Source organism: Rattus norvegicus, chromosome 14 (genome assembly GCF_021556685.1).
Source record: "Rattus norvegicus strain SHRSP/BbbUtx chromosome 14, alternate assembly SHRSP_T2T, whole genome shotgun sequence".
Lineage (NCBI taxonomy): Eukaryota > Metazoa > Chordata > Mammalia > Rodentia > Muridae > Rattus > Rattus norvegicus.
Genome location: NC_141547.1, coordinates 42,693,138 through 42,721,017, shown reverse-complemented (window position 1 = coordinate 42,721,017; position 27,880 = coordinate 42,693,138). Strand labels below are relative to the sequence as shown.

Here is a 27,880-nt window from a genome sequence, read left to right as displayed (position 1 = left end):
CTCCTGTTCCAGGGGATCTGACACCCCCACACAGACACACACGCAGTCAAATCACCAATGTACGTCAAATAAATAAATTATTACAGTTTTACTGAATCATGGGTTCTCAAATGTGTGTGTCCAAGAGTCACCTCTGTGCGTGCGTGTGTGTGTGTGTGTGTGTGTGTGTGTGTGTGTGTGTGTGTGTGTGTGTTTTGTGGGGTATTAACAAATACAGCATCCTAGGTTGTCTCTTTCCATGTTTTCTGTCAGGAAGGAGACAGGCAGGAATATACAGAGACATTTTTGATAAGTCTGATGTGGATGGTCTTCAGGTCATATTTTGTGAAATGATGTAGATTAAAAGTTGTAGTTTGGTTTGGTCTGAGGAAACAACATACTCTCTGTGTCTGTGTGTTTGTATCTCTGTCTCTGTTTCTGACTGTATGTCTCTGATGTGGGTGAGACTGGGGGCTGGAGACGCAATTCAAGAGCTTCTGGTGTGAAGGTGAAGACAGTTCTTTGCTTGCTGTAGAAATAAGCTAAAGCCAGGAGGCTGTGCTCACCACACTCCATAGACAGATGCAGTCAGTGCCATGGAATCCCCTTCACAAGCAAAAAGCTTTGGCAGGAATTTGAATCATCCAGGGACGTTTGAAGACCCATGAACACCTTTGTTTTAAATGACAGGGAGGTCGTCATTAAGAATAAACTTCCAGGAGAATATGATGAAGGGTTATGCCATGCCAGAAAGTATTGGGGGTCTTGGTGCGTGATAATAGGATATTGAAGGAAGAGAGAAGGAATAATTTTTGATAAAATGGAGTACCATAGCACTCACAATAACAATACACCATAAAATGAACAGAACAGTAAATGTAGCCCCTGCAGCAGTAACCATGGTCTGGAGATCACCTCTTTTGTTTTCCCGCCTTTAGAATGTTGGTGACTGTCATAAACTCTCAAATGTTCTTCTTGTACTGGAAATGAGCCTTTCTCTCCATTCATATTCCCCATCGCTGGGGCTTCCGAATCTCTCAGGTCAGGCTGTGATAAATCAAACAAACTGTGAGGGAGCTCATCTTCACAGCAGAGCTTTGGTTTAGGGTCTGTTGGCTACGAAGAAGCATCAGACACCTAGAGCCAGACTTTTGTGAGCAACTGTTCACCATCCCCATCACTGTGTGACCTGTGTGTTGGTGTCAGCTTATGCTCTGGAAGAGCCTTCAGTCTCTCTCCACCTTACCCATCTATCCACCTCTCCTCCTTCATTTTAATTTTCCTTCCCTCCTTCCCTCCCTCCCTCCCTCCCTCCCTCCCTCCCTCCCTCCCTCCCTCCCTCCCTCCCCTTGTTTGTTCTGACAGAGTCTCTCTCAGTAACTTGGGGTGTTTAGAGCTCACTCTGTAGTCTAGGGAGGCCTCCTGGAATGCTGAGACTAGAGGTGTAAGCCATCAGCCTGCCTAGAGGCGTGCTTCTTTTTCTCTTCTTTCAAAACTGATTTATTTTATTTTTTATTTTTATTTTGTGTGCATTGGTGTTTTGCCTGTATGTATGTTTATAGGAGGGTGTCAGATCCCTTGGAACTGGAGTTACAGACAATTGTGAGCTGACATGTGGGTGCTGGGAATTGAACCTAGATCTTCTGGAAGAGCAGCCAGTGCTCTCAACCGGTGAGCCATCGCTCCATCCCTGAGGAATGTTTCTTAATAAGTTTTGCAGTTACTGAGATTTGGGGATCTAATGAGAAGCAAGAACTCTAAGAAAAAGAACATATATAAGAATATGGACATGTGGGGTTGGGGATTTAGCTCAGTGGTAGAGCGCTTGCCTAGGAAGCGCAAGGCCCTGGGTTCGGTCCCCAGCTCCGAAAAATAGAACCAAAAAAAAAAAAAAAAGAATATGGACATGTGCCGGACAGTTTGGGAGTGTGTGTCTAAAGTTTTTAATTTCTTCATTTAAACTCTTTAAAGTCTTTTTAAGATTCCATAGGCTTCACATTAAGAACATTGGCCTCAGAGGCTGTCAGTAGCACAGGGCAATCATTATGGGATGGAGGAAATCCCACTCTGCTCATTTTAATCGCAGGTTAGACAAACACAGACTCTCCACTGATCCTGACCTGAGAACAAGATGGCGGCTGGCGGATGCTTTAGAGCATCAGCGCCTCAAGTTGCGCTGCACATGCGCTCGAGCACTTCCTCTCAGAGAGTATATGCTCACTGCTTTAAGTCCTTCCTTCTGAGCCCTCTTCCGTGAAGTCACGGTCATCTCCCTATTGGGAGAACAGCATCCTAAGATTCTACGGAAGTGTCCTACAGACTGGGACCACTGTGTGTAACCTCAGACCAGTGACATTTGCATACAGAGAGGATCAATTCAGACTACAGTGTGGAGTGACAGGTCACGGTCAGCTGGCACCCCCAACCAGGACGGGAAAGATAAACAGCTGGCGTGTGTGCTGTTTCTGAGTTCCTGAGTGTAAGATATAGCTTTCCCTTTGTGTCTGTCCGTACCCCCCCTCTATCCCTCCACCCCGTGTATATGTGCTTGTCTATGTCTAATGTGTGCATGTGTACTCAGTGTGGGAATTGAACGCACTAGGCAAGCACTCCAGCATGGAACCAGATCCCCCACCTAAATATCTGTCTTCCCTGAAGCTGACATGCGGTCGGGCCTTGGCAGCATTGGACACAGTCTATCCCTGTTTTTTTTTTTTTTTTTTATCTCAGATGGCGTTTTGGCCATTGTGGGTGTGAGAGCCTGTAGTTTGGGGAACTGTGTGCGTTGGTTGAAAACTCAAGACTCTGCTAGCCTTTTCTCAGCAGAGCAGACACTTAGCCCCAAACCCACATGTTTTACCCAGCCAGCTCTGCTGAGAGCCTTAAGATGATGCCAAACTGTGGAGTCCCGGTCACAGGGTAGGTTGCAGGCTGGGGAGGAAAGGGCACCTTCTCTCAACCCTCCAGAGCACAAGTATGGAAACTGCCTATGGATTTATGAAACATGAGTCAATATTCTCTTTTTCTGGGGTAGTATGAGGATTGTATACCTATCTTTGAGGCAGAAAATGAAAATCTCTAACAGATTTGTTCACGTAAGGAATGTTGCTTGTCTTCTATTACTGCTTTAGTCGTTGTACCCCTGTGGTCAGGTTTTGTGCCAAGTTCTATATGTCCCAGAGTAATAATAACATTGCATTCCATAACCCCCACTTACGGCCCTCAGTGCACCCAAGAGCAGCTTTACAATGGTTAGGCTTGGGATTGTTCTGACTTTACAGTGGTGCTCATGGAGCTGGCTCGCCTTTCTATATCACATAAGATGGTCAACATTTTATTGTAAAACAGTCTTCAGTTAGATGACCATGCCCAGGCACAGGCAAATGCTAGGGTTCTGAGCACATCGGTATGGCTTGGGCTAAGCCAAGGATGTTAGCATGTTACCTAGTAGATCCTTAGTAAACAGTTCTTTCAATTGAGGAAGGTTCATCAGACCATTGGAAGCCAAGGAACGTTCTCTATACACCAAAGGCCAGTGGCAAACTCCTACCCTTTTAACAGGCCTCCCATGTTCGTCGCTATCCTTAGCTAGCCGTTTGAGTCCTTTGTCCTGCAGGTGAGTGGCTGGTCCCTCTCCTTTCTAGATGCTTTCCTTTTCTTTCAGGAGGAGCCCCACATTTTCTTTGTCTCCCTCCCCTCAAGGCCCATCTTCCTGTCTCTTGAGATGCCTCTAAAGATATATGCCTCACCATTTACCCTTTTCTTTCTCCTTCTCTTGTATTTTCTCTCAGTTGCTACAAAACTTTCTGTTAGCTTTATTCCAACCCTGAGCTGAAGGCAGTACCTGACATGGTGGGGAGAACATATGGGATCAGTCCTCCATCAAGGAAAGGGAAAGCCAGATATTTAGAATCAAATTTAAATGACTAAAGCCATTTCTGTTGTCAACAAGACCCTTTGGTATTTTTTTTTTTTTTGTATAATTTGCTTTCTAATACTTTTCTTCAGATAAAACCTGACTTTCACACAGTTCCAGTGTCTCTGGACAGGAACTGGCTAACTTTATGTTGGTGGTATCTCTTCCTCTGGTCATGCTGAGAGGATAGATGGCATTAGAGTTTTGTACAGGAAATAGGAGGAGTAAAGGCAGCAAACCCTTAGACATCAACAGTGCCGCAACTTCCTCTGTCTGCTGAGACAGTATTGTTATTTTGTTCCTGTACCCAGATTCTCTGTATGTATCAGAGAAATATCCACAGTGTCGTTGCCCTTAAAACCTCATAGTAATGTAGAGTCTTAATAGCAGGGCCTGTCTACAGCACCAAATGTGACATGTGCTCTTAAACACGAGCATACAAAAATAAGCTTTTGCAATCTGTGAGACTTTGTGTACTAATCCTTATTACTACAGGGTCTTGACTCCAGCATGTACAGAACACACAGAAGAATCCCAATGTTGCTTCCCAGTGTAAGAGAACACCTCCAACCCCTGTTAACTCTCAGAAGGAGAATTTGAATTAACTAAGGGAGATTTCAGCTGTCTGCCCAATGCCTCTGGCTGGCTTTTCTTCTTTTTGTTATCTGTGTTTTGGGGAAAGTAAAAGGGAAGTTATGGCAATATTAATATTAAATTCTAGAGCTGTGAACATATGCAGATAGCGGGGAGGCCTGTATAAAATTTAGATCTAGGGGCTGGGGATTTAGCTCAGTGGTAGAGCGCTTACCTAGGAAGCGCAAGGCCCTGGGTTCGGTCCCCAGCTCCGAAAAAAAGAACCAAAAAAAAAAAAAAAAAAAAGAACCAAAAAAAAAATTTAGATCGAAAGTTCCAAATTGATGGCTTTGGATTTCCCTCAAGTTTTGCCACCTGACTTGGGAAAGACCCATCACCTGCTTATCTGGGAGAAAGGTTAATTTCTCTTCCAACAAGGGTTTGATGCCAGTGGTTTCAATTTAAGACTGGATTGCTTGTTTTCAATATTGTAGCCAAGGAAAAAAGAAACACCAGCATTTTCAACTTAAGTTCATGTTTTTGTTTGTTTGACCTGTGACAGGCTAACCTTACATTTTGAGCTCTTCTGACATAGTTGTTCTTTCTTTGGATGGCTGATATTATTGCACTTCACAGTTATTTTCCACATGTACTGATGCTGTTTTGCAGTTGAATTTGATCATGGCTGCCTGGTTTTCTTTTTCAACAGGTGGATAGCTCTCTCTGTTATCCGCCAGTTATAGTTACTTTTTCTTCTTTGCCAATTTCGAGAACGATTATAGGTGTTTGGATTTGTGTATGCGTGTGTATGTGTGCTAGGCATGTGTGTATAGGCACATAGATTTGTGTGTGTATATGCACATTCATGTGTGTGTGTATGGGCACATGGGTTTGTGTGTGTATGTGTATGCTGTACATGTGTGTATAAACATGTGGGTTTATATGTGTGTATATGCAATATATGTGTGTGTTTAGGGGTATGTTGTATGTGTGTGCTGTGCATGTGTGTATAGGCATGTGGGTTTGTGTGCGTGTGTGTATGCACATAGATGTGTGTTTTAGGTGTGTGTGCGTGTGTGTGTGTGTGCATGTGTGTATGTGTATGTATGTATGCACATTAATGTGTGTGTTTAGGCCAGAGGTTGGTGCTGGGTGGCTTCCCCCATCACTCTTCTCCTTGTCTATTGAGGCGGTCTCTTGCTTGAGTCCAGAGCTCACTGATTTAGCTAGGCTAGACAGATGTAGGGATCACTTGTCTCCACATCCTGAGGCCAAAATGACAAGCAGGTCACTATGCTTGACACTTATATGGGCGCTGGCATTCTAGCCCTGATACTTGTGTGTTTTACCACTAAGCCACCTGGCTATCACAGCAGGCCAATCTTCTCTTCCTCATTCCCTGTTACTTCTTCAGCTCTAGTCTGAGGCAGGTAGCATGATCTGCATGGTCCCTAGACTCATAATTGTTACTTCTTTGGGCCTTTGCACTTTCCCCTCCTTTTGCTTTGTGAAACTCCTTACCAGATTGTATTCTATGCCACTTCCTGTGTGACACTTGAGTGGCTTCAGCCATTGGCAATCCTCATCGCTTCCTCTCTAATGTTTAGTATCCTTCTCATCACAGCGTAGCTGGAGTCCAAGAACGTAGGTCCTTCATGGGGTCCTAAGCCTGAGCATCTCAGCCCATTCCTCCTGTGATGCACCTGCTTAATTAATGAGTGCATCTTGTGTCTCCATTTGTTTCTTCCCCAGCAGCAGAATTTGCATCTCATCTCCACAGTCAGCCAAACTCCAGGCAAGCTGGGACTGCTAAGACTAGTGAGTGCTGTGTGTAGAGCAAGTAATTAAGAAGTTTTTTAAAAAGATAAAAATGCACAGACATCAGTAGTCAAAATGGACGTCATAGGTGGTTGGAGTGCTGGGGTTTTTTGGACGTTCTACACCCTGCTGTATTTGTGTTTTAACACAGGTACATCTACCATCGAGGGTAGAGCTCACCGCTATGTCAAACTCTAAAGTTCTAGGCTGGGTGTGGTGGTTTGAGAAGCTGAGGCCGGAAGATTGTTGTGAGTTCAAGGCTATGGTGTGAACACATAAGGTTCTCTAAAAGAATACACACACACACACATACACACACACACACGCACACACACACACACACGTGTGGGGGAGTGCTGGACAGCCTGGATAGAGTAAAAAGCTGTTCACCTGCCCTGTCCTGCCTTCCTGTTCTTACCCCTCTGTGTAGGAGGAGTTGGTGGGATGGTGGGATGCTCAGGGTGGTAGCTCTGGTCTAGTTAACAGTGAACATAATCAGAGGCTATAAATTAACCTTTGTGTCTTGGTCTGTAAGTTCAGGATATTTTCTACCATATGAGATTATTGCGAAGAGAAAATGAACTAACATATGACAACATGTGCATCATGCTCTAGAACTTTCTAGACCCTGAATAAATAGTGTAATGTGTAGCTGGGCTTATGTACTTGGATGTTTAAAGGGACTAAAATTCCTTGTTTTACTGTTTGCTTCTCGAATAGCTATCTTTGAGGAGTGCTTGTTTAAAAGAAATGCCACGTGTCATTTAATGCTATAGGTAGGTTCTAGAAAACTGTTTTTTTTTTAAATTTAGTCACTGTGTAGACTCCATAAAGTATACTGACATAAATCAAGTCAGCTACTAAACCAGACATGGTGACATAGCTTGTAATTGCAAGAGACTGAGGTGGGAGAATTGTAAGTCAAGACCTGTCTGGGCTAGAGTGAGTTCAAAGCCTGCCTGCACAACTTAGTTTGAATCCCTGGCTCAAATGTAAAATAAAATAGGGCGGAGGGCAAAGCTCTGTGGCAGAATGCCGACCTAGCTTGTTCAATTATCCAGGTTCCATCTTCAGCACTGGGTAGGAGTGGGGGCAGCTATGACATCACAGAGGCAGTAATCTTGTGGAGCCATCATTGGATATGCAGGCCATAACAGATGGACACGCAGGGCATAGCTGCGTTTCTGGGGACTGAAACAGACCACACACACACACACACACACACACACACACACACACACACACACACATATATATACACACACACATATACACACACATACACACACATACACACATATACACACACACATACACACACACATACACACATACACACACATACACACACATACACACACATACACACATATACACACACACATACACACACACATACACACACATACACACACATACACACACATACACACATACACACACACATATACACACGCGCACACACGCACACACGCGCACACACACACACACACACATCTCCAAGGTCCTTCTGGCATTTTGACCTGGAATGAAATCCTCTTGTTTCACAGGATGATAAAACTACGTCCAGAGATGCTAACCTGCTCCTGGTGACCAAGCAAAATTTAATCCATTTGTTCTCTGTAAGAAGGCAGGCCTTGAAATTGCACCAGTAACCCAGCTTAAGCTGGTTGTCTTGGCTTTTGATTAGGCTCCCCCTTTCTAACTTAACTAGGGCTGGTATAGCTTGCAAATAAAATATGTGATACCAGTTAAAAATCTGAACTTCAGACAAAGAACTAATAATTATTATTTCTAGTATATCCCATGACCATCACTTGAAAAGTGTTTTGGAGAAAATAATAGAAAAATAAACACGCAGGGAGTATCAGATGTTAATTATGCTGTCAGCATGCCGTTTCTGTTGGCCTTGAGAGTGTGCCTTTAAAAGGTGGAAAAGGACTCTGGAATAGTGAAGATATTGTTGTCGTCATCCTTTTTTAAGTTGTATTATTCCAAAACTGTTAATACAGCCAAAGAAAAGCAGCGAGTAAAATGAGGCTGGAGTGGAAGAGAGTGAAGGGTAACGGCACACAGATATCTGAAGACGCCACGATGACGCTCTTCCCTGTGTACGCTAAACTGCAAAATCAATACAAAGTATGGGGCTGGCAAGATGGCTCAGCGGGTAACAAGGCATCTGCCACCAAGTCTGATGATCTGAGTTTAATCTCCGGGAGCCACATAGTGAGAGGAGGGAATTGACCTCAAGATAAATAAATAAATGTAATTAAAAATTCATTACTGTATTACTATGTAAAACTTTTTATTCGTACAACATACTTCATTTGATTTTTTATTTTTAAAACTTCTAGGCTAATCCAGATATGGTGGTGCATGCCTTTAAATCCAGCACTTGAGAACCAGAGGCAGGCAGATCTCAGAGTTCGAGGCCAGGACAGAGTGAGGGCCAGGACAGTCAGGGCCACACAGAGAAATGGTCTCAAAAAACCAAACCAAACCAAAACCAAACCATACCAAACAAACAACCACCCACACAACCAAACAACCAAACAAACAAACAAACCAAAACCAAACCAAAACAAAGCAAAACAAAGCAAAACAAAGAAGGAAACAAAAAAACCTTCCAGGCTAATAAAGTTTCGAGTCCTTTAAACATTTAAAATATAAAAATATGTCTTAATTTAAGAGTTATACTTATAAATAGAATAAAGTATTAGAATGCTGGGGAAAAATCATACATACCCATCCAGTTCCACCAGTTTCCAAAGTATGTCCAGTTAGTGCCCCTAGCCCTTGACCTTTTGGAAACATTTTGAAGGTCAAGGGTGACTGGTTTGCTGTAGGGTACTCAAAGGGGAGTGCCCAGAAATGGCACCAACACCCAGGAAGCTGTTTCCTGGTGCTGCACACATTCTGCTATACAAGTGGATTTGTTTGCATGGTTCACTTGGGTACTTTTTCCTTCCAGTGAGATTGGCTTTGAGGAGAGCATGGGACCATGAAAAAGACTTGACCTTCTAAGGGTATTTCCATTTCAACAAATGTAAGTGGAGAGCCACCCCATTAATGCAGGGCCATATTTGCTGTGGAGGGTGTTTGTATGGTACCTGATGTCACCCTGGGCAGGCAGACACCGTCTCGTAAGGTGGTCCCCTCCTGGATACTTGATGCGACCTCTCTTTCTCCTTCTCTTTAGGGTATCTGGCTAGATTCTGATCTGTAGCCCTTAAAAATGAGAGGCCCAGAATGTTCTGGTCTGTGCACAAAATAGCAGTGATAAGCCAGCCAAAAAGACCCTGGAATTCATCCAGGAGAAGACACGTAAAAGAAGAAGAATGATAACATTTCATGTGATGGAGAGAGGAAGCCTCTAAGTCATCTGCACTGTGGGGTACAGAGGCGGGGAATGGACTGCACGCTAGAGCTGAGCCCCAGAGAGCAGAGACACTTTGGACCTTGTCTCTGAGAAATGTCATGTGTGGATCTCACTGTTCTAGTTCCTGAACACAACACACACGCATACACACACGCATATGCACACACCTTCACCTAACTCCAGGTTAGAAATGAAACAAAGACCCCATTGAAAGGTTTTCAGGTTTACTCTAACAACAATAACAACGTCGGAAATAAATAAGCCCATGGTGAGGTATGTTTGGGGGCCCCGGAGCAACGTGTTCCATAGTTTACTGTAAGAGGTAAACCAATCAGAGGTGGTAGAATTCCATGTGGTTCCTAAGAGCAGTGATTGTTCTTAGCACGGCAGCCCTGTGCTTCTCTGTTGGGATATTCTCTCCTCTAGTCCCTTTGTGTTAAAAGCCCAAGTGCACAAAACACAGAATATGGGGAAACTCGCTTGGTTCCCCAGTGTAGCAATATTGCAATGGTGCAAATTCTTTAATATCCTTATTGCATATGGGGTGAATGGGTGTGGTGGCGTTTTTGGTATAGCCTATAGGTTGTCTGGTACTATAATAAAATACCTGAGGTTGGGTAAGGCTTCCCACTTTCTTTCAAACTGAAGCATGTATGTTCAGGAAGGTTCTCATTATATAGCAGGAGTGACAGAAATGGGAGAACAGGACATCACTAATTTGAACACCAAAGGAACCACTCTTCAACTTTTCTCACTTCTGCTTTCAGTGGCAATATATACACTAATACGATTTTTAAGTGATTTTTGTGTGTTCCATATTGCCTTTGAGAAGTTATTTGCCAGGATAAAAATTCATGCTTCTTTAGAGAGAGCTTGAAAATGTCAATGAGATACCCACATGGGTGCCGTGTTTCTCACGCACCTTCCCTCCCACTCTGCTCTGGAGTCAGGCTCCCTCTGCCCCAGTGCCTTGTGGGTAGAGGAGGAGGTGCATTTACTTTTGATTGACCGGTCCTTTGGCGCTCTGTTAGGCTCTGTCCATGTCTCTGAGTGGGTATCAAGTTAACGCCTGTCGTCCTTGCCTGGAGAGTCCATAGGGGCTGCTAATTCTGTCATTTCTATTTCTTCTAGCTTACAAATGTCACCTGCCTTACTGAATTCTCTTTTCCTCATGGCCCAACAGTCTCTTTTCATACCTACAAAGAGATTGCTTTTGATAAAAAAAAAAGCCTTAAAACAATATTTTTTATTATTTTTCCCCCTTTGGAGGAATATTCTGGAGCAAAACCTAAGGTTTTCAGTAACTGGACACCAGGCTGTCTTTTGTTTTAAATTGGGGTAGGTTATGCGAGAGCTGCTCACTGGCCAGCAGATGAGGCAGTGGTGAGGAGGACGGGAGATGGCCGTGTCCCCTGGGCCATTATTCTAGCCCAGCCCATCCTGGCTCAAGTCTCCTGTGCCATGCTTTCTTGAGAGTGGCTGTCCAGCTGGCCAGGGTTGTGAGTGTCTTTAATCCCAGCAGAAGAGAAGGACAGCATAGTCAAGGATACCTACGTGGGGAAGAGTGGGAAGGTCTGGGGATGCTGTAGAGACAGACCAGAAGAGACTGGAAGACAGAGAGAAGGCACCCGCAATGCAAAAAGCAGGCCACAGATCTGCTCCTGTCACACCCAGCCTGTGCTTCAGACACAGGAGCCTACAATGTCCACCTGCCTACGCTGGCCTTCCCATGTGCACACCTGGGCTTAGGGCCACCTCCTCTGTTCGGTCATGGTCCACTCTCCTCGTGTCCTTTCTATTCTAGGATCTAGTTCCAATGGTACCCTCAGCAGAGATTCTAAGAGTTCCCTTAGTATTTTCCATTCACGTCTGAAAGAGCCTACGTTTGTGCCCATTCTAATTTTCATTTGGGAGGAAGCTGAAGGCAAGGCCATTTTATGTGCAGAATCCTGCATTTCATCTTTGTGGTTTAGGATGTTATTCTCCAAGGTTCCAGCTTTTGGGGTCTGGTCTTCATGTGACCACAACACACTGCCTTCCTGTGGACTTTATGTTAACTCTGCTGTGAAATCACTTCTTTAAAGAAAAAACTAAAGGCATTATCCCCCAAGTTTAATAATAATAATAATAATAATAATAATAATAATAATAATAGTAGTAGTAGTAGTAGTAGTAGTAGTAGTAGTAGTAGTAGTAATAACAACAACAATATGTTTTTAAGCCTCGAGGCTCAGTCTAAAACCACATTAACATTTTCTTCATTACCTTCTGTCTCCATAAGACCAAGTTTAGGTGAAAGCCAATTAAAGGTAGATTGTCATATTTTTTAGACTTCTGTGAATCTTAAAGTTAATGCTATTAACTTTATATGCATTTATAGCATTATGTGAATTCTAGCATTATATATGTATAGGCAGTATATCAAGCCATTAAAAGAAGAAAAGAATTGCCCTACACAGAGGTGCCCCAGTGACTTTTCGGGTGCTACAACTTTGTGTCTCAGTTTCCTAACCTCTCAGCTGAGCATCTCAGGAGACATTTAATTGCACGGCTGTGGACTATACGTGATGTAATCTATATAAAAAGGGCTTACATCTGTACTTCAAAGCGGGATTTAAAACTCCAAGATAACGTCAGGATCTTGTTCTCACATGACCCTTCTCGTACCTAGAGGGTTTAAGGAGCAGGCATAGCAGCCATGCACCTGTCGGGTCTGCTCTCCAGAGGGGCAAGTGTAAGGTGAGGTAAGAACGTCCAGCAAGCTGGAGTGGCCACTTATGGATGGGAGCAAGGCTTTTACCTGCATGTGCCTGTTGCTCTGCTTGGACCAGTGTTCTTTTGGACAAGGGAAGTTGGGTCTCACTAGGGCCACTGGGCTGTGTCTGCACATTTAGTGTCTATATGGATGGGAAGGAGGAAGAACTTGCTTCTGTGTGTATAGTGTATCCTGCTGGGCAATGCACACAGGTTAATTTGACTGTGTGTGTGTGTGTGTGTGTGTGTGTGTGTGTGTGTGTGTCTGTACATATAGTGTATACTGCTGGGCAATACACAGAGGGTAATTTGACTGTGTGTTTGTGTGTGTGTGTGTGTGTGCTTGTGTGTCTGTATGTATAGTGTATACTGCTGGGCAATACACAGAGGGTAATTTGACTGTGTGTGTGTGTGTGTGTGTGTGTGTGTGTGTGTGTGTGTAGTGTATACTGCTGGGCAATGCATGCAGGTTAATTTGACTGTGTGTGTGTGTGTGTGTGTGTGTGTGTGCCCACACCCCTGTGACAATCCACTGTGTGGATGTGGCATTGTTAGTCTAATTACCTCCTCTTCAGGGACCGTTCAGTTTAACTTATTTACTTTGTTGCTGTCACAAGTGCTGCGGCAATGGAAATCCTCACTTGCCTCCACTATGTGGGTAAGTTTCCCAGCACAATGTGTTCAGAGATAGAAGCGGCTGGTTAGAAGGTGTCTGCATTTAAACTTTTGGTAGATCCTGGCAGGAAGAGAAAGAGTGGGGTGAACAAGGTAATGGGGGGAGGGGGAGTCTATGATCTGTAAAGAGTCCACTTGGCTGATCACTGTGCTCTGCCAGTAATAAAGTCAGACTGAGTTCCTTCTTGCTCCTCTCTTCTCATTTCCCCCTTACCTTTTGACTTTTCTCCCCTTACACCTTCCTTCCTTCCTCTCTCCCGCCCTTCCTCCTTCCCTCCCCTCCTCCCTTCCTCCCTTCCTTTCTTTCTTTTCCTTCCTTTTTACTGAGGTAAGCTCTTGCTATATAGCTCAGTTCACAAGTACTAGACCAGGCAGGTCCCAAACTCATGTCAATCCACCTGCCTCAGACTCTCAGGTGTCCGTATAACGGATGGGTGCCACCATGCCTGTCTGAGTAAGTTCTTTATAGTGTGCAGATTCAGAGTTCTATGATGAGAGCAGCGTAGCTGTAGTGACCACGAGGCGGATCTAGAGTTACCTGAATCCCCTTCTTCCAGGTGACCTCTTGAAATTTTGTATCTTAACTAATTTTGACTGGTAAGTGTGCCCCCCCTTTCTCCTCGGATGCTGCGGGCCACCAGCCTGAGAGGACAAAGGGAGCAGAGGCAGGGAACAGGGTTTGGATGGCTGAGTGTGGTGGAATGAGCTCCCTAGACGATGGCAACAAAAGGAGTCTATTTCATTGTTTCAGAAATAGTGTTTATAAAGGCTTTTCTGGGGGTCTGGGTGGAAAGGGCCGATAGGTCTTAGCATCCGTTGAGTGGGGAGGGCTAATTGGTGATGACACAGCACCGAATTATCACGCAGGTGGGAAAGCAGAGCAGGCTGTGTACGCTGAGCTATACAGCCTTGCAGAGAGCCTTGTACAAGGCCACTTTCAGCCAAGGACAGACAAGACCAGCCCCCTGTGTTCAGGGACTCTGCATACAAAGACAGTAGAGACAGGGAAGCCCCTTTGAGAGAGGGAGTCCCCCATTTTATGCAGAGCTCAGAAAGCCATCTGGTCATGGGGGGCTGCTAACTCAGTAACAAGTTCTCCAACAGAGAAGGGTAAGTCTTAGTGATGTATAACTTATTTAACTGAGTTTAAATATGATTTTGGAATTGGAATGTATGATTTACTCTAAAGCTAAAGATTGAACCAAGAACATGATTGTTCCTAGGAATAGTTTTGTCATATAGAGGAGGGAGGTGTAAGTGTTCAGCCCTGCCAAATACATGTCCACTAAGTTTTGTCCAGTGACATTTATCAAGAACAACACATCTTTTGTTTTTGTTGTTTTTCTCTACTGGGGACTGAACCCAGGGCCTTATGGTAGGCAGAGGTTATATTACTGAGCCCCAACCCCTGCCAACAACAACAAAAAAACAAGAGAGAAAGAAACAAAAGAAAATAAATGTTTGGAGTTTGGTATTAAAGATCAGCCCTGGAATAAGGAAGAAACCACTCCTACACTGACGACTGTCATTCCACACAGCTGTTGTTATTTTGTATCTTAGTTCCATTAAGGTTACAGGGGTGGGCAGGCCTGACCCAAGGGAGCACAAGAACCAGCGTGGTCAGAGAGACAGATGTTGGGCCTCAGCTAACTGGCAGTGTGCAGATCCCAGCAGCCTACTTCACTAGCCTGTCATCTTGTGTGAGGCCCATTCCTTCTCTTCATCTTATTTATTGTCCCCTGTGTCAACTGAGGGGACAGTGAAGCTGACAGCAGAGTACAGTTGCCATCAAACGAGGCAATCTTTGTAAAGCACTAGCAAATGCTGATGTTTATAATGCCTTGCCAAAGGTTGAGCATTCAGTTTGGTGTGGGGGATAGCATCCTCTCGGATGACTCAGAAGTCATGGAGGCTACACATTATCATCCATGCTTTGTGCCTCCAGTTCTGTGACTCACCTAAGGTTGTGTTATTAATCAGCAAGGGGGATGAGGATCTAACCGGGCCCTCAGCCTCTGCACCTGGGTCCTTCACAGAGCAGTGATGTTAGACTTTCTCACTAACCAAAATTGCTACTCTCTTCTCAGGGCTGAAAGGCCCGCAAGAGTTAAGGAGTTATCCTAATTCTAAAGGACTTAGGGTAACCATTACCTGAAAGAGAAATGATCCATCTGAAAAGCACGTCAACGAGAACGGGAATAGCTGTCTGGAGAAATAATTTTATGTTAGAATTGGGAGCTACTTTTTGAGCTAAAAAAAGGTCACTTTGTGTAGTGGAATCTTTCCCCTGGAGAGATGCGGGGGTTGGGGGTGTAGATTAATTTAGGATGAATAATTTGGAGGTGCTAGCTAGCTTTATGAGCTTCGTGCTTAAGTATAAGAGAAAAGACGGAGTGCATTTGAAACACGCCCGGCGGATGGAAAATGTGCTGATTCAGCAGGTTCCATTCTGGGCGTGGAAGTGGGTCGCTGGCAGCTGAACTGCTTTCTGTAACTCTTGGCTTCCTTGTGGGGGAAATGAGTGGGTTGACGCCGATGACCTTTTGGTCCTTTCAGCACACTGAGTTTCTTTCCGTAGTGGGGGACTTGTTACCCTGCAGACTGGGGGTTGTTCAGTATGAGGGAGTACCAGTAATCAGGGGAATTTCCTAAAACATGGGCACACCATATATGTGAAACAAATATTAACAATACATTTAATCAAGAAAAGAGTTAATGGCCTCTCATGTCTGTGAAGAACTTTTAAAAGTCTTTAAGAAACGATGGCCATCTTGTTTGGTTGGGAAAAGCTAAAGACTTAGAAATATTAAAAGGAGCCGGGATGCTGTCGGCTCACACACTTCACTGAGATGAAAAGCAGATTGGACTTAAATCACAAGGTTTTTCTTCAGGATCTTTACCCAGGCAGTGGCTTCCACCTGGAGGCCACATGCTCTGAGCTCCTGCACATCTGTCTCAGTCACTTGTCACCTGATGTCCCAACAACATTCCTTAAACACTTTAAGAAGTCATTACAGGAGCTTGGCAGTGTTACACAGGCCTGTAATTATAGTACTCGGGAAGCTGAGACAGGAGGATTGTGGGTTTAAGGCACTTTATTATTATTTGTGAGTCTTTTTTTTTTTTTTTTTTTTTTGCTTCTTTTTTCGGGGCTGGGGATCGAACCCAGGGCCTTGCGCTTCCTAGGCAAGCGCTCTACCACTGAGCTAAATCCCCAACCCTTATTTGTGAGTCTTATAATTAAAGACTCAACTGTTTAAAATCTTACAACTTTATTATTTTTTATTTAATATACAACAATTTTAAAATTTATTTGTTGGGAACAGGAAGTCACTGCACATGCTAGGGTGTGTGTATACATCTTATAGGAGGACATCTTATAGGAGTTGGTTCTCACTTCCTTTGGACATGTGGATTCCAGGAATCAAACGCAGGTTGTCAGTCTTGGCGACAGATGTTTTTACCCACTAAGCCACCTCACTAGTCCTGTTTAAAAAAACGTTTAATTTGAAACATTTGAACCAAGCACAAAAACAGAAAGGCAATTTAATATTCTTCCATATAACCAGCACTCAACTTCAAAAGCTTTTCCGTTTAAAGATTTTTATTTATATTATGTGTAGTGATGTTTGGCCTATATGTATGTGTCAATGTCCGTGCTGAGGGTCCATTCCTCTGGAGCTGGAGACAGTTGTGAACTGCCATGTGGGTGCTGAGAATTGAACCTGGGTCCTCTGGAAGAGTCAACAGAGTTCTTAAGCACTGAGCCATCTCTACAGCCCATTTCCCAAACTTATTTCCTCCCCTTTCCTCAGTTGTTGTCACTGTTCTAGAGAGATAGAAGCTTTTGTGTTTATTTTCCCTGCAAATGCATTTCTGTTAGATAAGGATATGTACATGTGCCTGCGCATGCATGAACATGTGTGTGCGTCTGAACTGAGCATCCCTTGTCTAAATTGCTTGGGACAAAAATATTTTAAATATCAAATAGTTTAGATTGGAATATTTGCATATGTATGACGATAGATATTGATAATAGGGCCCAACTTTAAATATGAAAGTCATTCACATTATTATTTCGCATATAATCCATATTCATAACAGAAATTAATAATAGACAGTCTTTTAAATAAAATTTGTGCAGGAAACAAATTGCCCTGGTGTGAAATCTTCAACCTAAGATTAAGTTGATACAAAGTTTCAGATTCAGGGCCATCCTGATGGCTCGGCTGGGGTAAAGCGCTTGCTGCTCAGCCGGATGACCTGAGTTCGGTCGCTAGAACCCACAAGCTGGAAGGAGAGACTCAACTCGGGCACGTTTTCCTCTGACCTCCATAAACTCTGCTTCCCCACAGGTCAATACATGTAAGGAGCTGAGTACAGCCTCAAACTTAGCAGCTTTTCTGATTTTGTATTTTCACCTTGGCCATGCCCTACCCTTGTAAGATGAAAATACCAAGATTGTCACCTGACAAAGCTAGCAATGGTCCCTTAATGCCACTTAATACACAGGTGGATCCCAGTCCCTTTGAATATCTAAAAAACCAAGCAAACAAACAGAACTCTGTAAGCAGGAAGGACGAGGGAGGCTTGGTGGACGGCATTGGTGATACTCTATGACTGGAGACGGTTGCTCACCTTCCTGTGCCTTCCTCCAAAAGGAGAAAGTAAGACTGATAGTTAAAAAAGGAACCAAAAATTAGAGCAATTTGCTTCCAGGAGACTTAAGCAAATCTAGCTGTCTAAAGCTAGATTGTTTTAAAAGCAAAGACATGGGTATACCTCTCATAAATTCATTTTTGGGGGTTTGTGGGGAGATTAAATCTAGAGACACACATGCTAGGTGAGGGACCTGCTACCATGCTGTATCCTCAGCCCAGAAACTTTGTTTCTTTCAAGGGTTCAGCTCAGCCTTTCAACGCCCAAACTGAAGAAACAATGACATCTACAAAACACTTTTTAGAAGGGCACAGGTTGGTGATTGGGGAGGTAGCTCAGCGGTAGATGTTTGCCTCACAAGGGCGAGACCCTGGGGTTTGATCCTCAGCGCTACACACACACACACACACACACACACACACACACACACACGTAAATTGCACAAGTAAAGCTGCCTAAAATGAAGGGAAGGAGACTCGCCTACAACCGCAGGACCCAGGAACATCCCACCTTGGCACTTCGAACATGGGGGGAGCTACACAGTGCAGCATAAATAACCGAGTTACCCAGCAAATGAGGAGATTACATTTAATATTCATTGCTCATTAATTTCCTTTCCTTTCACACCTTTGGAATCATTACTATCTTGAAGTGTACTTTTGACATTTCATTTTAACATCTTCTACACTGTTTTTTATTTTTTAGGATTTATTATTTTTTTGTTCTTGTTTTTGTTTTTGTTTTTTGAGACAGGGTTTCTTTGTATGTAGCATTGGCTATCCTGGATGGAATTCATTCTGTAGACCAGGCTGACCTTGAATTCAGAGATCTGCCTGCCACTGTTCCCTCAGTGTGGGCACTAAAGGTGTGTGCCACTGATGCCCAGCTTTTACACTGTTTGCCCAGCAGTTCTCAATTCCTAGCTAAAGCCTCTTATTTCAAACAGCACAGAAAAGAGTACGTTCCCAGTTAGACATTGAATGTCAAAGTTCCTGCAAAGGTCCTTGCTGCCGTGTGTCTTCCCCCATATTGGGTAAAGGATAACTTCACCCCTGTAATTTCTCCAGCTCATCGGTGGGGACCAGACTTAAGTGCCCACCTCTTCCTGGGCCTGGCTTGGTCTGGCGATGGTACAAGAACTCATAACTCAGAGACTTGGAGGCTTCGGATGCAGACATGTGGGAAGCCTTGGGTTTGGAAGGTGATGCTCTTTTCAATGAAGCTCTGATGAGGTTAACTACACCTTGGGCTTAGGAATGTAAAGCTTGCTTAGAACCTTGGTTCCGGAGAATACATTAACAGTTGCAACGGGTATCTTGTCAAGGGAAGTCCTGAGCAGGATCTGTTTGTAACAGAGGCAATCTGTGTCTAGAAAATGAACTGACAACTGTATGGTCCTTTCGATTGTGAAAGGGAATTTCCTGACTGTAGCTATTGGGAGCATGGTGGGGTGGACCGTTCAAGTAGGATGGAGAATTAGTGACATTAAACACTATAAAGTGTAATTTAAGGTAGAGACTTTGCTGGGCAGTGGTGGCCCATGCCTTTGGCCCCATAACTTGAGAGGCAGAGTCAGGTGCATCTCTGAGTTCGAGGCCAGCCTGGTCTACAGAGGGAGTTCCAGGACAGCCAGGGATACATGTTTCAAAAAAGCCAAAAAGCAACCAAACAACAACAAAAACAGGAAATAAAAGAGAAGAAATAAAGCAAGATAAAGACATTATTTACATTTTTCGTCATTTTTCCCATGCACAAGGTGCATCCTGTCCACGCACACCCTGCCAAGTCTCTGCCACCTCTGTCTACCCCAGCTCCTCACACATCACTCTCCTGTTCCCGCCTATTTGTTGTGTTGTGTGTCACTGAGTTTTACCAGGATTCTGTGTGACCATGAATCTGGAGCTGTCTACTGAAGCTGCAGGCTTAGCAGTGGGCACACAACTGACGAAGCAACTCTGTCCTCTCAGAGGCAGACAACAGCCAATAGATAAGCCATAAAGGTTAGGGTCCTGGGCTTGGGGGTTTAGCTCAGTGGTAGAGCGCTTGCCTAGCAAGCGCAAGGCCCTGGGTTCGGTCCCCAGCTCCGAAAAAAAGAAAAAAAAAAGGTTAGGGTCCTGTGGAGCCTCCTATGTCCATGTTGGTAGAGAGGCCTGAACTGCTGAACTGTTGTGGTCTCATCATTTTGGGATGTTGGGGGTGGGCATGGTGGGGGGATTTTCCTCTATAGTTCATGCTAGCCTGAAACTCACAGCAACTCTCACAGTACCAGGATTAGAAGGACAAGCTGCTGGACCCAGAGGGTCAGTGTTTGTGAAAAATTATCTCCACCAGGTACTCCAAACCCTTCATAGTCACGACTCGACATTTGTTTTAATCGTGATGCGTTCTGAAGGGGCTTTGCTTTCCAGGGCAGACAGGAAGAGGTCTCTATGTCGGAGTATTGTAAGTGCAGCAGGATCTGGCTGCCATGTTTTCATCTAAAGCTGGTCCTCACGAGCTCCCTGTGAGGAAGGGATCTGGTTCCATTGTATGAATGGGGCTAACCGTTTGAGCTGTGTGCCGACAGAGGGAATTATGGGGGAAAGCAGGGTGACTGAGATAGCGTGTAGGAGTGAGTGGCAGTGGGAGATGCAGGGAGGGGGTCAAGGAAAAGGGTAGGACTTTGAGTGAGGGAGGGGCAGGTTTCGGCCACCGGAGAATCACTGAGTTTGTCTATGGAAGGGTCCTAGTGAGAAACAGTGTCTGTGCCAGGTGAGATTTGTGTGGTAAATGTTAGTCCTCAGAGGAATGGGACGAAGATACCTCATGCCCTAAGTCCCCTCTCTGCCTCTCCTCGTTCCTTCGTCAGAGCAGACCCAAGGACCAGCACTTGGCTTTGTCACCTGGAGCTCTTTCTTGTGACTAAGTGTCTGTGCGGTGGAGGACTGAGAAGGTGCCCCTTTCCACAGAGGAGAGCAGAGGGAAACGGAGCTATGGGACTGGAGGCCCTGAGAGGCAGCTTAACTGCCTAACACTGAGGGTGCTCCTTAAAACACTGTCAGTGGACACTTGAAGTGACTCATCCCATCGAGAGCCCGACAGAGGACACCCGGCCGGTTAGCCACATGACACACTGCTCAAAACTCACTTTTGTTTTTCACCCACAAACCATAGAAGGGATAATGTCCTTCTCTAGGAGAAAGTTCACTGAAATCCATCAGCCTACATGCTGTGTGAGCCTCAGTGGCTCTCCTGAGGGTGCATGTGACACACGCTGAAGACTGAAGACCATGCCCAATAGGGAGAGGCTGTAGCGTGTGTGTGTGTGTGTGTGTGTGTGTGTGTGTGTGTGTGTGTGTGTGTGGACTGCTGTGTTCTCTGCCCCTCCCCCAGCTCCATATAATGGCCGCCTCCTGAAGGTCTGGCCTGTCCCTTCACCTCACAGAATAGTGCAGGGATTGCTTCCTGTGCTACCAGGTCAGGCAATAAAGGTTTTCCTCTGGCTTCAGTCTTAGTGGGGCCACCAGAAAAGCTTGTCATGTCTCACTGTTTACAGCTTGGGGAATGGAAGCCCTGAGAACTCCCTGGTGTGTCATTCAGTGACAGTGGGAAGGCCACTGCACTCAGCAATAGAGCCATTTTCTCGGGACTGGCATTTTTTTTTTTTCTATTTTTCGGAGCTGGGGACCGAACCCAGGGCCTTGCGCTTGCTAGGTAAGCGCTCTACCACTGAGCTAAATCCCCAACCCCGGCATTTCTTTTTTATCTCTAGGGGGGACACATCTCAGCATTTCTTCCTTCCTGTCCTATTTTATTTTTATACTATAAGAAAAATTTAAGTCCTGTTTTTTTGGTTTTTTGGGTTTTTTTTAAAATCTCATTTCTGTGAAATCTCCGTGGCAATGTTTGAAGTTCCCCGTGTAAATGAATAATGGCTTGTCCTTATGTTTAGTAAGGACTGTCAGGGCCGAGGATCATGAGTGCTTTGTTTAGAAACCGTAGTTTGTTCACATGATGTGTTAGGCCAGGGGTTAAGCCCACAGGGTTCTCTCAACAACCATGTGAGACAGGTATTGTGACATTGGTTTTTACTGGGAAGAAACCGAGGTATCATGAGGTTAAGAAACATTGAATGTGACCATAGAGACTGCAAATTAGGTGCCTTGGACTCCATTCCAATGCTATCTGCCTTTTCCTCCCATTCCTTTTTCCATTTTCTCTTTTCTTTTTCTTTTCCTTTCCTGTTTTCTTTCTTCCTTTCTTTTTCTCTTTCTCTTTCTCCCCCCCCCCCCCCCAAACAGAGTTTCTTTGCATAACCCTGGCTGTCCTGGAACTCAATCTGTAGACCAGGCTGGTCTTGAATTCAGAATCGGCTGCCTCTGCCTCCTGAGTGCTGGGATTAAAGGTGTGAGCTTCCACTGAGCTTCTTTTTCTCCCATTCTTAACACACCACCTCAGGCACATCTTTTACAGATATTCACTCAGGAACCCTGGCATAAATCCATTAGAAATAACACACAAGTCTGACGCATGCACCTTCTTACTAATCCTAGCAGGAAAAATGAAAGAATGCTGTGTTGGCTGTAAACAAAGTCACAAAATCATGTTTAGGCTGTCTATAGGTCTAAGGACTTTAGGTCTAACTAAAATATTATGGAGCTCTTCTGTCAAAGATCTGGTGACAAGAGGGTGTCCAGGCCATCATGAGTGAGAGCATCCCACATGTGTGGCATTGCAGCCACTATGCCAGGGACATTCAAGGTTGGGACATCTTTAGTGTGAAAATAGAATACCATGGGTCCCCATACAACTCATTTTTAGAGGAAAACAAGATTCGGACATGTTAAGTTACTTGGCCAAGGTCACATAGCCTATGTGTTAAGAAAGACAGAATTCATAAGAACCATGTGTTATTTATTTAAGTCATTTGCAAAGGCCATCATGGTCTAACGAAACAGAAATTGCAGGTTGACAAGGATATAAAAAGTCTTTGGAGGGATCCCTGGGATTAAGAAGGGTGGTTTAACTTTTGCCCTTTACAGGAATCTGCCTTGGGTGCGCTTTGTGTTCGATAAAGCTTGACAGTTGCTGTCAGGGGAGGTGAATAAAGCCAATTACACTAACAACCTTTAAACACTTTTCGTTTGACTGCAGTGGGGCTGTCCTTGAGAGAATGTACTCATCGGATGGTACACTGTGTGCAAGTCTGAGCTCTTTGCTTGGCGTTTTCCAACCCACAGACAATCAACGCTCTCTTTTCTCCTTCATAAAATTCAGGACCTGTGGTCCTGTGTCAAAACCGGTGTTGAATCTAATGGTTTTCAAACAAGTTGTTTTGTTTAACTAGGGGCCTGCTCTGCAGATGACTGTTCCAAATTGTTGAAGAAAGAAATAATTACATCTCCACGTCTTTACATGCCTCAAAGGCTTACACACTTGCAAACCGAGTAGTAGAGTTTAAGCAACATGTCAGTGTCTACACACAGCAGCATGGGGAACGGAGCCTGCTTTCAGCTGTGAAAAACTCCACAGAGAGTCTTCCCCATCTGTAGCCAATCTTAGTAAAGAATCTCAAGGGAGAAGCCACCGCAGTTGTTAGTGGGATTTCTCTTGCTTCAATGCCAATTCCTGCGTAAACCAAGGACTGGATATAAGTGTAGGAACTTATATATGGCATTTGTCGCTCATTAATTTTTCTTCTTTGCAGTTCCCAAAGTGACTGAGATCTACTAGAACCCTGAGGCCACAAACACGCAGCTGCCTTTGCCTGGGTTCTTTTCTGCTTCTTGGCCAGTCAACAGCTGTTCACGAGTGTCATTCACACATCAGGTGGGCATCTGAGGCCTTGCCCTGTGGCAATCAGAGCAATTCCTTGTGTTACTACCAGGCTGCTCTCTTTTTTGGCCTTCTCTCCTCCCCTCACGTCTCCTCTTCTCCCTGTGGTCTCTTGGTATGTAGCTTGAGCTGGCCTCTAACTCAGGATCCTCCCACCTCAGCCTCCTGGGTCCTGGGATTAGAGCTGGGTACTGCTATACTCTCCATTCAAGGGCTGATTTTTAAGTATAAACTCTCCTCCTGCCTTTGGCCAGGAGAAGTTATGAATGCTAAGTGTTAGGTGATGGGTTCAACTTATATTGCCAAGGGGAGGGATAGGACTAGACAAGGGTTGAATGGCTACCGTTTTAATTAGTTTGTTAACAAGGATGCTCTTGTCATCAGGAAGGAGAGCCTCAGTTTCCCCTTCTCTTTCTGTTCCAGTTGGCAGCCACGCGTCAGAGGTTTCCCACTGCTTCTCACCTGGCCAGACTGGAGACGCAACATCTGTAACCGATGTCTGAGATTCTACGAACATAAGCCCCAGTTGTTGTCTCCTCACTCTATGGAACCTGTTATAGAAACCCATTGAGGGTTCTTCCCCTTGAGATCCTAGACTCTTAGATACAACTTCAGACGAGGAAGATGCTGAGCTCTATCAAGTGTGTGCTGGTCGGCGACAGTGCTGTGGGAAAAACCTCACTGTTGGTGCGCTTCACCTCTGAGACCTTCCCCGAGGCCTACAAACCCACTGTGTATGAGAATACAGGTGTAGACGTCTTCATGGATGGCATCCAGATCAGCCTGGGTCTCTGGGACACTGCAGGCAATGATGCCTTCAGAAGCATCCGCCCCCTGTCCTACCAGCAGGCAGATGTGGTACTAATGTGTTACTCGGTGGCCAACCATAGCTCGTTCCTGAACTTGAAGAACAAATGGATTAGTGAGGTCAGGAGCAACCTACCCTGTACCCCGGTGCTGGTGGTGGCCACTCAGACTGACCAGAGAGAGATGGGACCTCACAGGGCTTCCTGCATCAATGCCATAGAAGGGAAGAGACTTGCCCAGGATGTGCGAGCCAAGGGCTACCTGGAGTGCTCAGCCCTTAGCAACCGGGGAGTCCAGCAGGTATTTGAATGTGCTGTCCGAACAGCTGTCAACCAGGCCAGGAGACGAAATAGAAGGAAGCTGTTTTCCATCAACGAATGCAAGATCTTCTAACCCCGAGGTCCTGTACCCAACATTCATGAACATACCTCAAAGACTCATGGGAGAGGGGAAGGGGGCAAGCCACGAGGACCGATCTTGACCGATCTTGGCACATCTGAACAATCTTTCAGTTATGGGGAAGTCTGCCACTGATGCTTTCACAAACTGTACTCTGCAGATGAACTCTGTGCCAACACAACCTGAGAGATTCCTTGGGGAGCCATGTGAGAAGTCCGTCTTCAATGAGAGATTAAAACGACCATCCTAATTTAGACAATGAAGTGCATTTCCCAAGTATGCTGTATTTAAACCCACATCTTATTTAAATAATGACCAAATATAGAGCTCTTGTTTTCCTGTGTGGGAAGTCCTTTCTTTGAGAAGGGAAACAGTTAGAGGAGGAAATGACCATGTGGGGTTCAACCGTATGTCTGTGGCATTGTTATCTACTTGTGTGCTGTGTTTTTCTAGACAATCAGACTTTCCAATGACCATAAGCCGATCGCTGTAATTCATCTCCATTTCCCTATTATTCATAGTTTGTATAAGACACAGCTCCGGGTTGGGGATTTAGCTCAGTGGTAGAGCGCTTGCCTAGCAAACGCAAGGCCCTGGGTTCAGTCCCCAGCTCCGAAAAAAAGAAAAAACAAACAAACAAAAAAAGACAGAGTTCAGGACCAGAAGGTATTTTAACACTGCCAATGGTTTTCTCTGTAATTACAAAAGGATGTGTCTTGCTTCCGACGTCACCGGTCACTCAGGGAACTCCAGTTGTCACTCATTAAGCCAGAGATGGAAGGAAGACAAATCTTCCATCCAGAGAGTCATACTGTGCAAAGTAACACCGCAGAGCTTGGGACGGGTGCAAGGGGGAGACCTCCTCGCCTGCATCTCCCGACTGTACTTCCTGATCGGTTACAGGTCTGGGAGAGGGCAGGCGTGTTATGAATTATAGTTAATTGGCTAGCACAGCCCTATCGTTTATTAATTTTAATAATATGTATAATTTAATAATTGCTGAATCAAAGCAATCAGAAAGGCGCCCATATACGTAGGCCCATGTATGCGTGAGGGAAAGGGCAGGATTTATGGTTTCTCCTGTCACATGATACTCACGTGTGAGAAACATTACAGATCTCAGGTCCAGAGAATGAGAAGCCTGCAGCCATTACTCAGATAATAAAGAGGTGTTGGGAACTACTAACTCAACAGGGAGATGTGTATAAATGCAGTCCTCCTTCCTAATTGTTTGAGATGGTGCCGTTCACCTTCTCTGCACCCTGATGTATCATTTATAGTTCCAACCTCATAACTTGGAACCACTTGAAGCACCGTTCTTGGAGCCCAGCCCTGTAAAGGTGTTATGTGGCTGTCACCATGAAGGGTGAGGACCGTGCAGGAGCAGCCCTGAGGATTATGCTGACATAAGCAAATCGCCTGTCACATGGATTCTCTGGCTGGCTGTGCGGTTACACGCTGTGATATACAGAACACCGCTCCACCCCCTGACCCGGTGATGCTTCTGTCTCCCAGGGCTAAGAGGTTTGCTTCCAGCTGACCTCTCAGCCTTCTGGTTCTGTGACTTGGTCTTGCTGTTGGGCCAACTACGTTCCTTGACTTGAGAGCTCTTGTCTTCAGCTCTTGGCAGTGGGCATCCTGGAGGTTGGGATGCCGAAGGCCTGAGCAGGCAGGGGAGGGGACAGGGGCATGTGTCCTCCAGGTCCCTCTGATTCTCTCTCTCCTCATTCTCCACCATACAAAGGATTTTATGTTTGTTTTTCTTTTGGAGTGTGTGTGTGTGTGTGTGTGTGTGTGTGTGTGTGTGTGTGTGTGTGTACATTGTTGTTGTGAATTGAAACTTTTTTTTTCTCACACTGTCACCCAGGATGGCCTCAGACTTGCAGTGATGCTCCTGTCTCAGCCTCCCCAGTGCTGTGACTACAGGTGTGAGCTACTGTACCTGGCTTTCAAAAGGTCTTTAATAACAAACCCAGCTTCAAGATTAACCTGTGGAATATTTTAAAACACACTGGAGAAACGAACTGCCCCCCACTCAGTTGGCTGTCCCTCAATGCTTTCCTTTCTCCTTATTGAAGGGAGGAAGGGAGCATCTAAGAGTGGGAAGGACCCATGGAGGAAGAGGAAGGTTCATGGTGGAAACAGAAGGGGAGGCCAGCAAGGCTGCTTATGGGCCTGAGTGAGGTTTGCCTGTTGACAGGAGCCAAGTACAAAGCTCTTTTGAGGAAGGAAGCCTCACACTGGAGGGCAGGAACTCACGTGTGAAGCTTCCTCCGTGTGCACCTGGTGGAAACTGAACCAGGCAGGGCCTTTCTTCTCTGTGTCCCCGAGGCTGTGCTGCCTCATAATTATCTCCTAGGGCCCAGTGCAGAGAAGGAGCCATAGCTAAATGAAGTTGTGTGAGAGAAAGCAAGAGATTGGGCCTCAAAGCAGTTCTGAGAAGGAGGTAGACATGAGCAGACCTGCTGGAGCAGGAGGTAAGTATTGAAGACTGAACTCTGTGGAGGAAAGCATTACACACCTACATGAAGGCATATGAGTCTTCCCCTTCAGTGTGTGTGTGTGTGTATGTGTGTTCGATCTATTCTCATAAGAGCCCTCGAGCCATCTGTGAAGGCCCGCCTTTCTGACCACAATATCTCTTAATCCTATCACGGTGATCAGGCCTCAGAGGAGCAGTTTGAGGGGGAAGGGACTCACATTCCCTCACGCCAATGCTCTTCTGTCTTACTTTATACATCCTAGCTAAATGGGGCAACAGGATAGTCTGGCCCAATACAACGGGGTTACATGACAGGACGACAAAAAACATCCGGATGGTTAAGTATGTAGAGCACTTTGGATACCTGGGCACCATGTTAAGCTCTTGTATGTCATTATCACAACTCATGGTGTGTAAGTGGCTCACAGGAGCAACTTGAGCCTCAGTATGTTAATGGGACTGACTTGAGTCATACAGTGGGTGAGCATCAGAACTCTAAGTCTGGAGCAGGTCTGCGTGGCTCCAAAGCGCTACACAAACCACCATGCCCCACTTCCTCCGAGCAGTTAGTTGAATGGCTTCCCCACATCCGATCCCCTGTAGCTGCAGGCCGCACCCCCTACCA

General features: G+C 45.1%; 1 protein-coding gene across 2 annotated transcripts in view; it reads left to right on the top strand.

The window, feature by feature from the left end:
* The window catches only part of Rhoh (ras homolog family member H), a 30,968-nt gene extending 5,852 nt beyond the window's left edge, over nucleotides 1–25,116 (top strand). The window contains exons 2-3 of one of the 2 annotated variants that reach the window (NM_001013430.1): nucleotides 23,440–23,561; nucleotides 23,991–25,116. In NM_001013430.1, coding sequence (NP_001013448.1) covers nucleotides 24,192–24,767 — 576 coding nt within the window. In that variant the 5' untranslated portion in view covers nucleotides 23,440–23,561; nucleotides 23,991–24,191 and the 3' untranslated portion in view covers nucleotides 24,768–25,116. The remainder of the gene's footprint in view (nucleotides 1–23,439; nucleotides 23,562–23,990) is intronic. The other variant, XM_087583074.1, reaches the window with a different exon arrangement.
* Nucleotides 25,117–27,880: the final 2,764 nt, after the last annotated feature.